The sequence below is a fragment of the Emys orbicularis genome, chromosome 10, assembly GCF_028017835.1.
Source record: "Emys orbicularis isolate rEmyOrb1 chromosome 10, rEmyOrb1.hap1, whole genome shotgun sequence".
Taxonomy (NCBI): domain Eukaryota; kingdom Metazoa; phylum Chordata; order Testudines; family Emydidae; genus Emys; species Emys orbicularis.
The window spans coordinates 36,621,746-36,639,609 of record NC_088692.1 but is presented as its reverse complement, the minus strand read 5'-3'; the positions used below and the strand labels follow the sequence as shown (position 1 = coordinate 36,639,609).

At 47.1% G+C, this 17,864-nt stretch overlaps 1 protein-coding gene across 1 annotated transcript in view; it reads right to left on the bottom strand.

Annotated features, from left to right (window-relative positions):
- Positions 1 to 17,864, bottom strand: part of DNAAF8 (dynein axonemal assembly factor 8) — a 168,017-nt gene that overhangs the window by 78,716 nt on the left and 71,437 nt on the right. The window contains exons 13-14 of the mRNA XM_065412855.1: positions 5,714 to 5,830; positions 2,231 to 2,375 (exon numbers count right to left, since the gene is read on the bottom strand). Of these exons, the coding sequence (XP_065268927.1) occupies positions 2,231 to 2,375; positions 5,714 to 5,830 (262 nt within the window). The remainder of the gene's footprint in view (positions 1 to 2,230; positions 2,376 to 5,713; positions 5,831 to 17,864) is intronic.

Here is a 17,864-nt window from a genome sequence, read left to right as displayed (position 1 = left end):
GATGTGTGGGGCTGGGATCCAGAGCGTCGGTTTCCCTCTTTGGTTTTTTGGTAGCCTTGTCTCAGCTCCTTGATTTTCACGCGGCACTGCGTTGCATCCCGGCTGTATCCTCTCTCTGCCATGGCTTTAGAGATCTTCTCGTAGATCTTTGCATTCCTTCTTTTGGAGCGCAGCTCTGAAAGCACGGACTCATCGCCCCACACAGCGATGAGATCCAAGACTTCCCGATCAGTCCATGCTGGGGCCCTCTTTCTATTCTGAGATTGCACAGCCATCTCTGCTGGAGAGCTCTGCATCGTTGCCAGTGCTGCTGAGCTCTCCACGCTGTCCAAACAGAAAATGAGATTCAAACTGGCCAGACAGGAAAAGGAATTCAAATTTTCCCGGGGCTTTTCCTGTGTGGCTGGTCAGAGCATCCGAGCTCGAAGTGCTGTCCAGAGCGTCAACAGAGTGGTGCACTGTGGGATAGCTCCCGGAGCTATTACCGTCGATTTCCATCCACACCTAGCCTAATTCGATATTGCCATTTCGAATTTAGCGCTACTCCTCTCGTTTTCGAGGAGTACAGAAGTCGAATTTAAAAGAGCTCTATGTCGAACTAAATAGCTTCGTGGTGTGGACGGGTGCAGGGTTAATTCGATGTAACGGCGCTAAATTCGATATAAACTCCTAGTGTAGACCAGGCCTAATTCTCAGTACCATCTCAGAGCGCCGGCCACTGTCCAGTGTCCCATTTCCAGCTATGGCCATCACTGATGCTGCTGAGGAAGGAAAAAAATAAAAACAAACCCAGAACACATTTTGGGGGGAAAATTCCTTCCTGACCCTTGCAGGAGACTGGCTGAAATCCTGAAGCATGAGATTTAGGAACAGATTACATGAATTCATGTAGATGAAATGGAATTGTGACCTCAGGCACTATAGAGCACGTAAATAAAGGAGGAAGTGGCTGAAAATACTTTAAACCAGAAATATATTTGTATTTTTTTCAAGGTTCAAGCGAAGTTCAGTTTTCAGACCTGTGTTGTGGATCTCAACTCAAATACATCCTCCCTCCATACACAGAGCACCTCCATAGCATGCGCAGAGAGCAAAGCATTGGGGGCAGATCTGCTGTATGGATCAGAAAGCAGAACTCTGCTCATCTTCTGTTATTGATTGATGATTTTATGGCTTTCTGATTCACTTACAAAGCTCTCCATTTGCTTGTACCAACATATTACATACCTACTGCTGAGACAACTGAAACAACAATCACAATTATGAGCCAGTCTGGACCCACTGTTTTCAAATGTGACAAGGCAGCAGGGAGACTGCAGAATTTTTCTCAGTGATTGAGCAGGTCTAGACTGAATTTCCACTGAGCTGAAAAGAACACATGTTTCTCTCCCTCTCAGTCTGCCAATATCCCAGCCTGATGTTACACACAGGACTTCTAGGAGAGCTAGCCTGTACAGAGGCAATCCCAGAACTTTGCAGTTATGTGATGGCTTCCATTCTCGGATCTTGAAGAGCTTAAGATGTAATTAAGACTCGCATGCTCCCTGGGAGGTGAGTTTTATTATGCCTGATTTACTAATGGGGAAACTGAGGCACTGAGCAGCTAAGGCTGATATTTACAAACATGGGTGCCTAATGCTATGGATTTAGGGCCAGATCCTCAAAAGTATTTATGCATCAACATCTCATTGAATTCAATCAGAATTAGGCACCTAAATACCTTTCAGGATCTGGGCCCAAGTGTCTAACTGCAGGCATCCATGTTTGGCTTTACCGTTAGTGCCTCATTTTCTCTTCAGTGCCCTCTGAAGTTAAAAGATGTGGCAGAAGCCACTTGGCAAACCATGACATTCTGGATGGTGGGTCACCCTACAGAGCAGTTGGAGAAAGGCCAGGTAAGCAGCCCCAGATTTTGCAGTTTCCTGCCTCAGAGAGAAAAGTTGGGGCTGCCATCTACAGAGAAATAAAGGCCAGAGAGAACAGTAGTGTGGTGACATGAAGAGTATCAGGAAGTAAAAATAGAGGAAATGGCAAAAACTTGCCAAAACTTAACACCGGGGACAGATAGAAGGGGACAGGGTATAATCTGACTCCAAAGGAGAAGAGAAAGGCTTGATTGTGGTCATGCTCATATCCCCCTTGAAGTCCTCTTCCTTTTGAGCAGGGATGTGCAGGTCTGTGAGCTGCTACAGTTAAATGGGTGCAACTTTTTATGTAGATGAGGCCTTACCTGTGCTAGCGAGCAGCACGCTGTGCTGCGGATAGAGCAGGCGGAGCCCACAGATATCCAAACCAGAGCTGAGGATCAGCTGTAACATGTGATGGACAGCCAAAGGAGTTCGGAGTAGGGTTTCAAACAGCAACGCCACAGCAACCTGAGCAGTCAGATAAAGAGTGCAATGGAGGAATGGGTCAAATAGCTTCAAACGCTCTTAGTAACAATGGTGAGATTTCTCTCTCTAGAGCAGTGATACTCAGACCTCAGTGGTTCAGGAGGCAAATTAGCGATCAACATTACCCAAAAGAGCCACAGTACTGTGAATTTATTGTTTAATTTACTACAGTACTATATATTCATATTTAAACAGTATGATGGGGAAATATTTAGGGTTTATATATATATATATATATATATATATATAATTCTTATAAATTACAATTGGTTAATGACATCATAAAAGCATCCTGATTAACCAGTCTAAGTTATTAACCAATAATGAAATCACACAGTGTTTTAATATCGTGTGTTGCAAAGAGCTGCAGGAGACACATCAAAGAGCCACTTGCAGCTCGTGAGCTTCAGTCTGAGTATCACTGCTCTAGGGAGAACCAGCCATTCACATCAATTGTACAGCGATATCTCTTCTCCTCTTCAATAATCCCCATGCCTTAGGTTATGTCCACATACTTACAGTGGAGCATAGAGTACAGGAACCTACATGTATAGCTACACACAGCAGTGAAAGGCTCCGGCAATGGGGAAAGGCTCTGGTAGCAAGGAGCTGCTGGAGTCTTTCCCTGCTGCCTTCCCCTACCAGATCCTCTTCTTGCTGCCAGAACTTTTCACTGCAGCAAGGAAAGTCTCTGGCAGGGGGGAGGCAGCCAAAAATACCAGTATAGATTTTGGAGGCATGTAGAGAGCCATGTAGAGTACACACCCTGGGGGTTCAGGTGGGTAAGACCTTGCCTCTACTCTACTTGCCTAAGCCGTGCTATTTATACCCATGTTAGCAGTGTCTGTACTCTACATGCTGCCGTAAGTGTAGATGGACCTTTACTTACATGGTAAAATCTTTGGGGCAGAGACTGTCTCTTTGTTCTGTATTTGTCCAGCACCTAGCACAATAGGTCCCTTCGGCATTTACATAATCAGAAATATTAATAACTAATTAATAACATAATGCTTTCTGTGATCTGAACTACTGTACTTTGTCTTGTATTAGTGTAGCGGGGTGATCACCCTCCAGCCCTGGAAGGGTAAAAGCAGCCCTAGAGAGTGCTGCAGCAGGGTAAGAGGGATTAAGAATGGCTGGGGAAGCTAAGTGGGTAGCTGACCACAGCTGTGGCTGGCTTAATGAGGGCCCAGCTGGTCCTTATAAGAGGGCTGTGGGCCAGAAGCCAAAAGACACTCTTTCTCTGTAGATCTTGAGAGGGATGGGCCTGGCTGTTGGGAGCTGAGCAGGGTACCTAAAGTGGAGCAGGGCTGGGGAAAGGCCAAAGGAGCTGGGGAGCTCCGGCCTGGAAAACCCCAGGCTGCAGGCCTTGTTTAAGGCCAAGAAGGTACTGGGGTTGCAACGGGGCAGCCCAAGGGTAGGCAGAGGCAGCAGGTCCAAACCCTCCTTGCCAATGATGAGTGGCAATTATACTGAAGTCCACCCCAGTGAGTGGAGGCTAGATGGTGACTAGCAGTAGCCCAAAACTGAGGTGGGGATAGGGGGCTGGGAGTTCCCTGGGGAGGGGAGACCCAGCGAGACTGCGGGGTGCTGCAGGGGGCAGAACCCTGAGAGAAGAGGCCAGCGGCAATCAAGACACTGGCCTGTAGAGGGCGCTCTGAGTGGACAGAGCTAATTCCCAGGACGACCAGCAAGAGGCGCCACCGGTGAGTCGTTGCCCTGTTACAATTAGGTTGTAGATTCTTTGGGGGCAACGAATGAAATTTATCTAACGCACTGTTTACCTTTTCAGTATTAAAGAAATATTTTCAAATAATATTAGACTAGATGGCTGACTTCCTATATTTTTAGAAATTATAAAATCCACACTAGAAGAGCATTCAAAAACAGATATTACAGGATACCTGGTGTACATCTATATTTTAAAATCCTGTTTTCTAGATTAGTCCCATTCATCCCATTTTAGATACAGAGTACTGAAAGACATCCAGCCTTGTACTGAATATACACATCTGTGTTTCTGAACAGGAAAGAAAATCATTCTGAATCCTTGTTCTTTTTTTGTTTTGTTCCAGTTCTGTATTCCCCTCTCCCATAAGGGGAAATTTCTTGTTTCAAGGAGCACATACCTTAAATGTAAGAATCTGGGTTTTTCCTGAAATTCAGGGACATTGAAAGGTCTGGCTTGCAGCTGCATAGCATGGCTATACCAGCCTACAGTTTGTTCACGGTTCCCCTTCTGTACGGAATTCTATCCCCAAGGAGGAGCTTTATTGCTCCAGTGAATGCCAATTTAATTGATCGTTACCAGACACTTTAAATGAAGTGTTACCAAATGCTGTTCCCTCATAAACACATGGCGAAGCTTACAACATTATGATAAATGAAGTTATAAATCTACCTCCGTAATAAAAAAAAGTAGACAACTAGACAAAAAAGTTCTGTTTTCCCCACTGATTTCGTTATAATTCCCCTGATATTAACCCATTGCTCAGACTGACTAATGAGTTTTCCTATAGCCTCCTGCCCTATAAAACCTCTAGCAAAGACCTTGTAAGCAAGGAAGTTACTCCTTAGACTGGGTGGAAATGTGAGTAACTGAACAACTTTATGTAAAGCAGGGGAAGCTTCAAGAGTCATTCCATTTTGTCCTTTTCCCCTCTCAAGGTGCATCCTATTCACAGCCTCATACCATGAAGACCTCTTTCCAGCACAAAAGCAGCTCCCTCTAGAAGCTCAACAGGGTCACTCCTGAACCAGCCACAAGAGTTGTTCTAGAGAGAGGTAAGTCAATCCCTGATCCTAAGTGCCCATTGGTGGACATCAAGCACCTTGCAGGATCAAGCCAGATGTGTGGAATCAAAATCATTCTAAGCAGCTTGTCCATCCAGCTGGAAGAAAGTCAAAACAGCAGCATCTTCAGATCAAGTTCAGGATGAAGCTTTAAAGCCTCCCCAAATAAATCAGACTTATTCAACTTTTTATTGTACAAGTTCTAAAAACCAGGCAAGGTCTATGGCAGATCAGTTTGCAGTCAAGCTGGTTTGGGTTTTCAAAATGTGTCTGCCACTGCAGATATGAACCTGGCTGTCAGCGATTTCTCCAGCCCAGACATTTCAGAGTTTAATCTTTTCAGGCTCGGAGCAACAGGCACAGGAAAAATGATGACACCAAAGGCTAGGCTGACATATTTAGATTTGAGTGAGAAATGTTTAAAGTTTGATTATTTGTACCCATCACATGAATTCAAACATTTCATGCCAGTTTTGATCATCCCTCAGATACCCACTTTCTTCTGCAAGTCAGAAAGGAGCTCTTACCTCAGTGTCTATATCTGCACTGGCCCCAATGTCACTACTGTTAGGGAAGTATTTTTCATCAGTCTCTACTGTCTGCCAGTAGAACCCAGCTGGCATTGCAAATGCTTTCTCCACTGCCTGAAATGCACAAAAGACCACTCTTATTTGTGAATTATCTTGATCCTTCAAAGTCAGGAACTGAAAAAGACAGTGAAGGGTTAAAATCCATGTGCATGTTATATAACAACCTGGTATATGGATTGTGCCAGCTCTTTCTCAGACCCAAAGTCCAAAGTTTGGTCTGGAGACCAGAGGCCTAGCTAATAGTGATCAGCTAAGAGAAAGCTGGGGTAAACAAGATAACATTGCCTTTGCTAAGATCTGCTTGGTCAGTAAAAATGCCAGATGTTGAAGCAATAACTGAATAATTATGTTTCATCTAATGTTTCAAATTGAACAAAGGATCCCTGTTCCTATTGTGTTTCTCCTGAAGGGAAAACAGTCTTCCCACAGATCCAACCTTGAGTTTATGAAAATTGGCACATGTCAGTATAATAATATGGCATCCTTCCACCTCCCTTCCCAGGGACCAATGCCCTGCCTTAAGGCATAAAGGAGACAATCTGTATTACCATATCCTTTCACTGTTTCTTTGCTTTAACCCCTAGGAATGTACCTGTTGGACAATCAAAGGAGTTGCTCCATTCCTATGGACCCCAAATCAAAATTCAACATATATATTTTATACTAATAACATTTTATCAAAGTATTAATTAAATGTTAACTTGCTAATTTGAGACCATGGGCGGAGACATTATGTAACCTTTTAACCATTGGCTAATGTGCTATCTTGTCTTGCTGCAAAACCTATCCTGGGGTGTGGAACTGCCTACCCAGTCACTTTCCCCCGCCCATGGAAAAATCTATATATTTCATTGTAATCAATTGATTGACAGTGTCTCTGAGCCTAATAAGCCAGGTGACACTCCGCCAGCGCTGTGTGTAATAAACCCCTATGCTTTGACCTCTACACGGTGTGGATTTATGTCCTTCAGACAGCATGGTTAATGCTAAGGCTAGAGATCAGAAAAAGTGACAAAGGATTATACTCATTAGTCCAATATCATGGCATTTTTTGTTCTATCTGTCCCATTAGGTGCAATAAAGACTATTTTAAATGACATCCAAGAGCACAGATCTGTTACAATTGGTATCTTGGGAGAATGAACATAATTAGGGACCAACCCAGCTACCATTCCATTTGCAGACCACCCACTGACTTCAATGGGTTTTATTATAGATAGAGCCTGGGCTAATTACACACAAAACTGGATGGCAGGATCAGGCCTATATATAAGCCTGCAAGATGCTGAGCACTTCTGTGCCTTGCCTGTCACTGAGGGTTCTGAACATCTCACTGGAAAGGGCTATATGATGAGAGGAATTTGATTAGCTGTTGAACATTGCAACCAGGTTAGGAATCGGCCAATTGTTACAAGAATGAAACCAAAGTCAGTTCATCAAAGCAACTCAAACACCCCACATTTCTGGAGGTCCTGTTATTTCAGATACAGTCACTACTCAGGCAGATGAGAGGCTGGCCTTTAGCCCCACATCGCAGCACCCTGGAGGCATTTCATTACCCAGCATAAACTACACATCTGACTTTGTATTATTACGTACACATTTTCTGTGCAGCAAACCAAGCAAATGGGAAGAGTGCAGTTTGAGCCTCTATGTTTAAGGACTTGCCAGCTACTTCCCAGTCATAACAATTTGTTCTGGCTTGAAGATTAGCATGCAACGATACAGCCCAAGAATTAATGTATCTACAGAACACGGGGGGAACTCTTATTGGCCAAGTTTTGGTTAATGGGACAAATTCTGCTCTCAGTTACTCCAGTGTAAATCTGGAGTCACTCCAGGAATATCAGTGGAATTACTTGGGATTTACACAGAGCAGAATTTAGCCCCCTGACTGGAAAAAAAAATCAATTCTAAGCCAGATCTTCAGCTGGTATAAATCAGTGTGGCTCCATTGACTTTTGTTGAACAACTCAAGTTTACACCAGCCGTGAATTTGACCCTAGAGATTAAGATGTCTTTTGAGCTCAGATGCCACCAGAATGTATTCCATGGAAAAGAAATGAAATTTCACAAAGACCTCATTAACATTTTTATTATAGATAGAGCCTGGGCTAATTACACACAAAACTGGCCATTCTGGCCTACAAAGTACATATAACACAGTTTATTTGTGTAAGCACGAGAGATATTCTGCTCTGTCGGACAAATATGGACTTTGTCTTTCTATAAATGTTTAAAAACAACAACAACCAAAGGTGATTCATTTAAGTAATGTTAAAACTGCACTGACACCTCCTGGCCCTGTGTTGCTGCAGCAGTTTGTTTTAGTTTTATTATTATTAATTATTATTAACACTATAAGAGTCATTTGCATGGAAACAGAATTTTGAGGTCAGCTGGTGTCAACAGGCAGAACTCCATAGGGGCAGATCCCAGCTGCTGTAAATTGGCATGGCTCTGTTGAAGTCAATGGTGCTACCTCAATTTACACCAATGGAGGATCTGTCCCGTTGTTTCTGCAGCTCACTGCGCACCAGCTTCTGCCTGTGACATCACACTCCTTTGCTGTGGAAAATACGACAGTGATGAAAACAGAAGTGAGAAATCACCAACGTAAGGTAAAAAGACAACGACTCTGGTTCCAAAGGTCCCTTGTCAGTTCCTCTGTGCTACGCAGATAGCCGTGCAATGCAGATTAGGCCATGCAGGCTGGGAAACCCCAGAGACCCCAATCCTGCAAATCCCTGGCAGCTGCTCAGTGGTCACTTCACTACTCACCAATCAAATGCAGCAGCAGCAAGGACCTCTCCAGCACATTGCTGCTCCTGTTGCTGTGGCCTTTTTCCCTTGCCTGTCTCCTGCCCCACCACTCCTGCTTTTTAGCTCTGACCAGCAGATGGGAAGGTCCCGGTCAGCAGCCCTTGGGCAGGGCACCCATCTGGTGGCACAGTTACAGGAATGTCTATGTGCTGCAGCACCTGGGGTAATTGTGTCTGGGTGATCATACGGCTCCCTCAATCACTTGTGAGCACTCTATAGCACATGAGCCAAGTGTCTCTCAGGGTATGTCTATACTACGAAATTAGGTCGAATTTATAGAAGCCGGTTTTATAGAAATCGGTTGTATACAGCCGATTGTGTGTGTCCCCACATAAAATGCTCTAAGTGCTCTAGTCGGTGGACCGCGTCCACAGTACCGAGGCTAGCGTCGACTTCCGGAGCATTGCACTATGGGCAGCTATCCCACAGTTCCCGCAGTCTCCGCCGCCCATTGGAATTATGGGTTGAGATCCCAATGCCCGAATGATGCAAAACAGTGTCGCGGGGGGTTCTGGATACATGTCGTCAGGCCCCTCCCCCTCCGTCAGAGCAACGGCAGACAATAGATTCGCGCCTTTTTACCTGGGTTACCTGTGCAGACAACATACCACGGCAAGCATGGAGCCCGCTCAGCTCAGCTCACCGTCACCGTATGTCATCTGGGTGCCGGCAGACGTGGGACTGCATTGCTACACAGCAGCAGCAGCTAACTGCCTTTTGGCGGTAGATGGTGCAGCATGACTGGTAGCTGTGGGGCTGGCAGCCGTAGGGCTGCATTGCACCAGCCCCTTGCCTTTTGGTAGAAGATGGTGTATTACGATTGGTATCCGTCGTCATCGTACTGCAGTGGCTGTTGATCATGGGCACCTGGGCAGACATGCTCAGTCCTATTGAACTGTCTTGACGATGATGGCTATCAGTCGTAGTATGCTATTTTCTGCCAAGCGCCCAGTATTTTCTGCTAAGCACCCAGAAGAGGCCGAGGGCGATCTGGGTGCTGGCAGACGTGGGGCTGGCAGACGTGGGGCTGCATTGCTACACAGCAGCAGCCCCTTGCCTTTTGGCAGTAGATGGTGTATTAAGATTGATATCCATCATCGTCATATTGCAGTGGCTGTCAATCATGGGCACCTGGGCAGACATGCTCAGTCCTATTGAACTGTCTTGACGATGATGGCTATCACTCGTAGTATGCTATTTTCTGCCAAGCGCCCAGTATTTTCTGCTAAGCACCCAGAAGAGGCCGAGGGCGATCTGGGTGCTGGCAGACGTGGGGCTGCATTGCTACAAAGCAGCAGCCCCTTGCCTTTTGGTAGAAGATGGTATATTACGACTGGTATCCATCGTCATCGTACTGCAGTGGCTATCAGTCATGCTGCACCGTCGGGTGCCAGCTTAAGATGTAAACAATAGATTTGTTCTGTATTCATTAGCTTCCCCCTCCCTCCGTGAAATCAACGGCCTGCTAAACCCAGGGTTTTGAGTTCAATCTTTGGGGGGGGCCATTCTGTGTGACAGTTGTTTGTGTTTCTCCCTGATGCACAGCCACCTTTGTTGATTTTAATTCCCTGTACCTGTACGCCATGTCGTCACTCGCCCCATCCTCCCTCCCTCCTTCCCCTGGTCCGTCAGATACTAGTTTCGCGCCTTTTTTCAGACCAGGCGCCATAGCTAGCATTGGGATCATGGAGCCCGCTCAGATCACCGCGGCAATTATGAGCACTATGAACACCACGCGCATTGTCCTGGAGTATATGCAGAGCCAGGACTTGCCAAAGCAAAACCAGGACCAGCCGAGGAGGCGATTGCAGCGCGGCGACGAGAGTGATGAGGAAATTGACATGGACATAGACCTCTCACAAGGCACAGGCCCCAGCAATGTGGAAATCGTGGTGTTACTGGGGCAGGTTCATGCCGTGGAACGCCGATTCTGGGCCCGGGAAACAAGCACAGACTGGTGGGACCGCATCGTGCTGCAGGTGTGGGACGATTCCCAGTGGCTGCGAAACTTTCGCATGCGTAAGGGCATTTTCATGGAACTTTGTGACTTGCTTTCCCCTGCCCTGAAGCGCCAGAATACCAGGATGAGAGCAGCCCTCACAGTTGAGAAGCGAGTGGCGATAGCCCTGTGGAAGCTTGCAACGCCAGACAGCTACCGGTCAGTCGGGAATCAATTTGGAGTGGGCAAATCTACTGTGGGGGCTGCTGTGATCCAAGTTGCCAGGGCAATGAAAGACCTGGTGATATCAAGGGTAGTGACTCTGGGAAACGTGCAGGCCATAGTGGATGGCTTTGCTGCAATGGGATTCCCAAACTGTGGTGGGGCCATAGACGGAACCCATATCCCTATCTTGGCATCGGAGCACCAAGCCACCGAGTACATAAACCGCAAGGGGTACTTTTCAATGCTGCTGCAAGCCCTGGTGGATCACAAGGGACGTTTCACCAACATCAACGTGGGATGGCCGGGAAAGGTACATGATGCTCGCGTCTTCAGGCACTCTGCTCTGTTTCGAAAGCTGGAGGAAGGGACTTTCTTCCCGGACAAGAAAGTAACCGTTGGGGATGTTGAAATGCCTATCGTGATCCTTGGGGACCCAGCCTACCCCTTAATGCCATGGCTCATGAAGCCATACACAGGCAGCCTGGACAGGAGTCAGGACCTGTTCAACTACAGGCTGAGCAAATGCCGAATGGTGGTGGAATGTGCATTTGGACGTTTAAAAGCGCGCTGGCGCAGCTTACTGACTCGCTCAGACCTAAGCGAAAAGAATATCCCCATTGTTATTGCTGCTTGCTGTGCGCTCCACAATATCTGTGAGAGTAAGGGGGAGACATTTATGGCGGGGTGGGAGGTTGAGGCAAATCGCCTGGCCGCTGATTACGCGCAGCCAGACACCAGGGCGGTTAGAGGAGCACAGCAGGGCGTGGTGCGCATCAGAGAAGCTTTGAAAACGAGTTTTGTGACTGGCCAGGCTACAGTGTGAAACTTCTGTTTGTTTCTCCTTGATGAACCCTCCGCCCCCCCCCCCCACCCGGTTCACTCTACTTCCCTGTAAGCCAACCACCCCACCCTCCCCTCCCCCCTTCGAGCACCGCTTGCAGAGGCAATAAAGTCATTGTTACTTCACATTCATGCATTCTTTATTAATTCATCACACAACTAGGGGGATAATTGCCAAGGTAGCCCGGGATGGGTGAGGGAGGAGGGAAGGAAAAGGACACACTGCAGTTTAAAACTTTAAAACTTTAACACTTATTGAAGGCCAGCCTTCTGATGCTAGGGCAATCATCTGGGGTGGAGTGACTGGGTGGCCGGAGGCCCCCCCACCATGTTCTTGGGCGTCTGGGTGAGGAGGCTATGGAACTTGGGGAGGAGGGCTGTTGGTTACACAGGGGCTGTAGCGGCGGTCTCTGCTCCTGCTGCCTTTCCTGCAGCTCAACCATACGCTGGAGCATATCAGTTTGATGCTCCAGCAGCCGGAGCATCGACTCTTGTCTTCTGTCTGCAAGCTGACGCCACCTATCATCTTCAGCCCGCAACTTGCTCTGTTCATCCCGCGATTCATCCCGCCACCTCTCCTCTCGTTCATATTGTGCTTTTCTGTAGTCTGACATTGACTGCCTCCACGCATTCTGCTGTGCTCTGTCAGCGTGGGAGGACATCTGGAGTTCCGTGAACATATCATCCCGCGTCCTCCGTTTTCTCTTTCTAATCTTCACTAGCCTCTGTGAAGGAGAAACATTTGCAGCTGTTGTGGAGGAGAAGGGAGAGGTGGTTAAAAAAGACACATTTTAGAGAATAATGGGTACACTCTTTCACGTTAAATTTTGCTGTTCACATTACACAGCACATGTGCTTTCGTTACAAGGTCGCATTTTTCCTCTTATATTGAGGGCCTGCCGGTTTGGTGTGAGAGATCACTCACGCAGTGCCAGGCCACAGATTTCGGCTTGCAGGCAGCCATGGTAAGACACAGTCTTTTGGCTTTTTTAACCTTCTTAACATGTGGGAATGGTTTCAAACAGTAGCGCTCTCATTTCCCATACCAAGCACCCGTTGGGTTGGCCATTTAAAATGGGTTTGCAATGTAAAAGGAGGGGCTGCGGTTTCCGGGTTAACATGCAGCACATACCCAACTAACTCCCCTCCCCCACCACACCCAATTCTCTGGGATGATCACTTCACCCCTCCCCCCCACCGCGTGGCTAACAGCGGGGAATATTTCTGTTCAGCAGAGCAGGAACGGGCACCTCTGAATGTCCCCTTAATAAAATCGCCCCATTTCAACCAGGTGACCGTGAATGATATCACTCTCCTGAGGATAACAAAGAGCGATAAGGAATGGATGTTGTCTGCATGCCAGCAAACACCGGGACCATACGCTGCCATGCTTTGTTATGCAATGATTCCAGACTACGTGCTACTGGCCTGGCGTGGTAAAGTGTCCTACCATGGCGGACGGGATAAGGCAGCCCTCCCCAGAAACCTTTTGCAAAGGCTTTGAGAGTACATGAAGGAGAGTTTTCTGGAGATGTCCCTGGAGGATTTCCGCTCCATCCCCATACAGGTTAACTGACTTTTCCAGTAGCTGTACTGGCCGCGATTGCCAGGGCAAATTAATCATTAATCATTAAACACGCTTGCTTTTAAACCATGTGTAATATTTACAAAGGTACACTCACCAGAGGTCCCCTGTGCGCCCTCAGGGGATGGGAGCACGCCTTGGGTGAGTTCGGGGGTTACTGGTTCCAGGTCCAGGGTGATAAACATATCCTGGCTGTTGGGGAAACCGGTTTCTCTGCTTCCTTGCTGCTGTGAGCTATCTACATTATCTCCATCCTCATCTTCCTCGTACCCCGAACCCGCTTCCCTGTGTGTTTCTCCAGTGAGGGAGTCATAGCACACGGTTGGGGTAGGGTGGCTGCACCCCCTAGAATGGCATGCAGCTCCGCGTAGAAGCGGCATGTTTGCGGCTCTGCCCCGGACCTTCCGTTTGCTTCTCTGGCTTTGTGGTAGGCTTGCCTTAGCTCCTTAATTTTCACGCGGCACTGCTGTGCATCCCTGTTATGGCCTCTGTCCTTCATGGCCTTGGAGACCTTTTCTAATATTTTGCCATTTCGTTTACTGCTACGGAGTTCAGCTAGCACTGATTCATCTCCCCATATGGCGAGCAGATCCCGTACCTCCCGTTCTGTCCATGCTGGAGCTCTTTTGCGATCCTGGGACTCCATCATGGTTACCTGTGCTGATGAGCTCTGCGTGGTCACCTGTGCTCTCCATGCTGAGCAAACAGGAAATGAAATTCAAATGTTCGCGGGGCTTTTCCTGTCTACCTGGTCAGTGCATCTGAGTTGAGAGTGCTGTCCAGAGCGGTCACAATGAAGCACTGTGGGATAGCTCCCGGAGGCTAATAACGTCTAATTCCATCCACACTACCCCAATTCCGACCCGCTAAGGCCGATTTTATCGCTAATCCCCTCGTCGGAGGTGGAGTAAAGAAACTGGTTTAAAGGGCCCTTTAAGTCGAAAGAAAGGGCTTTGTCGTGTGAACGTGTCCAGGCTTAATTCGATTTAACGCTGCTAAAGTCGACCTAAACTCGTAGTGTAGACCAGGCCTCAGAGAGAGACCTTACCAGCACCTTTGTGCAACTGGAGACCCCCGCTCTCCCCCTCTGCTGTTCACTATGTGCAAACAATCCTGTTTATTGTAGGAAATCCCTTCTTCTTTCCCTCCCTATTCTCGGTCTACTTCCTACCGTCCTTCTGCCTAAGCCCACAAGATCTATGATGGCCCCACGAGCACTCTTGGTACTATCACATATCTGAACACAAACAGAGTGTTACTTGTACACGAGCTGTGGTGTTGCATGCATGCAGGCTGACCCTGGCACAAAATCTCACCCCCAGGAATATTCAAGAAGGTGGAAGAGAAAGAGGGCAAAAGTGATCAAACCAAACTTGATCCAGAATGTGGCCAAATCTCCTATTCACACAGCTCTAGGTAGGACACAACCTAACATAGTTTAGGAAACTCGAGGGAAAGGCTGACTCTCAGTTTGCCCCATTGTAGGAGTTTGAGTGTCAATCTCCATTTCCCAGTTCTTGCATTATTTCACTACTTTTTGTTACTTAAATCAAATGGGCCAAGCCCTGTCTCATTGACACCTCTGCAGCCTCAAGTAAGTAAGAAATTGTATGGTGGTAAATAAGGGCAGAATTCAGTTGAGATTACCTATTTCCCACTCACTAAAAGTGACACTAATCTCAGTAACATCAGGCTTAAGCCGATTGATTTCAGTGAAGTAACTCCTGCCACTGGAATCATAATCTGGCCCAAAGACCCTCTCATTGACGTGCAGGAAGGGAATGAATTACAAATTATGGGCCATCTTATATTGCAGTGACTGTGACTACAAAGATACACACCTGCACATAGGCCCTAGACTCCTTAGGTTTTGAAAATCAGGCCATTTATATATTTATCAGACACAGTAAAATCCCCATTGCTAGCTAGCAAATAAAGAAGTGAGGTCTAATGGACATCATGGAATCAGAGGCCTCTATAAAGTGTACCCATGATATGTCAGATTGTATTGTCTGGCAGTTATCCCAAATATGATATTCAGAGTCATAGAAAGTGGAGGTAGGAGGTCCTATTGGTTGATCTAGTCGACGCCTCTCCTCAGGGGTGAGTGCACCACTGGTGCCTACAATATATTAGCTAGTGTTTAGACCAGTCTAGTTTTAAATGTCTGAGAAGAGGGGACCTCCAGCACTTCCCTCTTTCAGCATGCATTGTATAGAAATCTAGCCACATATTCGGGAAGAATCATGTAAACGCAGATGTATAAAATTCTTGGATGAGCCTTGCTTTGGTACATAATGTACCATCCCCTGTTGGGCAGCTGAGTGATCCCACTGTTATCAGAAACTATGAATAATGTCAAAATCATTCAGGGCCCAGGGAAGCCCATTTATTTCTAATCTTTTCTGCCACTCCCTTTCAGCACGAGTCAGTGATGGCCGGCTGGATACATGTTGGCGCACAAGAGGAGTGATGTTTTCATTTCTCTTGACCCAGGCCCTGTTTCCAGGCCTCTCTGAAATAACTTGTTTCAATAGGGGAGTTCAGTCTCCTGTAGTCACCTTCCAGGCTCTAAATATAAACTCTGCCTTATCCTCTATTTTCTATCCATGTCTCTTTTCTCTCTCTCTCTCTCTCACACACACACACACACACACACACACACACACACACACACACACACACACACACACACACACACACACACACACACACACACACACACCGCCCAACCCCCTGCTCTGCCAATGATGCCTCTTTACCAGGGCTGGTTGAAAATGTTCCATCAAAACTATTTTTGATGGAAAATTGGGTTTCTGGAAAAATGATTTTTTCACAAAAAGTGGCTGCTTTCCATGGAAATTTTTTATTTTTCTTTGAAAACCAAACACTCAAAAACCAAAATATTTCTATTTGGACATAATGCTGCAGTCCCACATGGGAGATGTAGTTCAGTTGACTAATATCCCCATTCTTCTCTAAGGGCTGGGCTCCCTGGCTGGACTACATCTCCCCTGATGTACCCCTTCCCATCTCCAAGAGGGGAGATCATGGTGCATCATGGGAGCGCCACACAGCCAAGCTAAAGGTTCAAAGGACATACAGTATGTTAGGATCAAGGGTCAAACAGAAATGATGGATAAAGGGGTATAAGTGACATACACTGAGAGAGAGGCAGGAAGGAGGTGTAAGTTACATCAGCTTAGCCTCAGGACCTGATTTTCTTCTCACTTCCTCCACTAAAATGATCAGTGTTGCACCAGTGGAACAGAGGCGTGAGAGCAGAATCAGGCCCAGAGGCCCCATTAAACCAGCTTACACATCATGACTGAAAGCCCCCCTGTTATCTTTAGGGAAAGTGGGAGAGAATCTCTGCCTATGTTCTAGCCACTTTGCACCACTCAGGGGTGTAAAGTGGAGGAAGCTGGCCTTCAGTGGCTGCTGAGAATTCCCCTAGTAGAAGAGCTCTCTGCTGGCACAAGGCAGCATAGTCAGGTCCTATGCCAACTGCCCCCAACACCCTGGCACATAGGGTGTGTCAGAAGTGAAACGGGACATAGTAGAACAATTGTCACTCATTGTATGGTCCCTTGGGGACTATGAGCAACTGACAGAAGTTACAGCAGCCCCAAAGCTGCTCTGACTTATGCTGGGGCTGGAACAACCTGATCATCTCCCTGACAGCCCCCTACAAAGCAGACCTTGGCACAGGAAAAAAGCTGGGCCCAAAGTGTTATTTCCAAGAGGACTGGGATGCCCCGTTCCTAGCTGGTGGCATCCTGTGTTTTTCTTTATAACTGACAATTCTCTTGGTTGTTGTTCAGGAGACACACTGATTTCTGTCACCTGAAGGCACTGGAGAAGATTGCTCTGTAGCATAGCTGAGACTAAAAACAAACATTACTTTTTCTTAAAGAATCATTAAAAAGCAACCTGGAGCCATTGTTTTGTTTCAGACAAGATCGCAGAGATGAAGCCAGACACAGTTAAGAGAAGGGATTTCATAGCACAACAAAAATGGGTTGCAAAATACAGAGCAGAAACAATGAAAGTAGGAAGGGGAAGCACCAGGAGTGGCGCCAGGGTTTTTGGCGCCCTAGGCGGGGGTCCTTCCGCACTCCCGGTCATCATTGGCAATTCTGCGGCGGGGGGGTCCTTCTGCGCTCCCAGTCTTCGGGGCACTTCGGCGGCGGGTCCTGGAGCGAGTGAAGGACCCACCGCAGAATTGCCGCCGAAGACCCGGAGCGCGGAAGGACCCCATGCCGCCGAATAGCCGCCCCCCCAAATCCTGGTGCCCTAGGCAACCGCCTAGGTCGCCTAAATGGAAGCGCCGGCCCTGGGAAGCACATTCTACAAGAGCCTGGCTACTCCAGCCGTCTCACAAGAATACAATGAGCTCTGACATTTCCCTTCTTGGAGGCAGCATATTCCCCTCAAGAGCTAACGAAAAGATTTGACCATCAAACTATCTCAAGAGAATCTGAAAATAATCTTTATGTAGCAAATAGAATCTACTAGCCTGAGAAATGTTTCCCAGCCAAAGCAGGAAGCCATATCAGGATTTGCTGGAGGGAACACTCTAGCTACTTCCTTATCTCATCCCCAGAGCCCTTGGTGCTTCCCAGCATAAGAGACGGAAAGAAAAGCTGTTCAAATCCCCCGTGAGAAAGTCATTG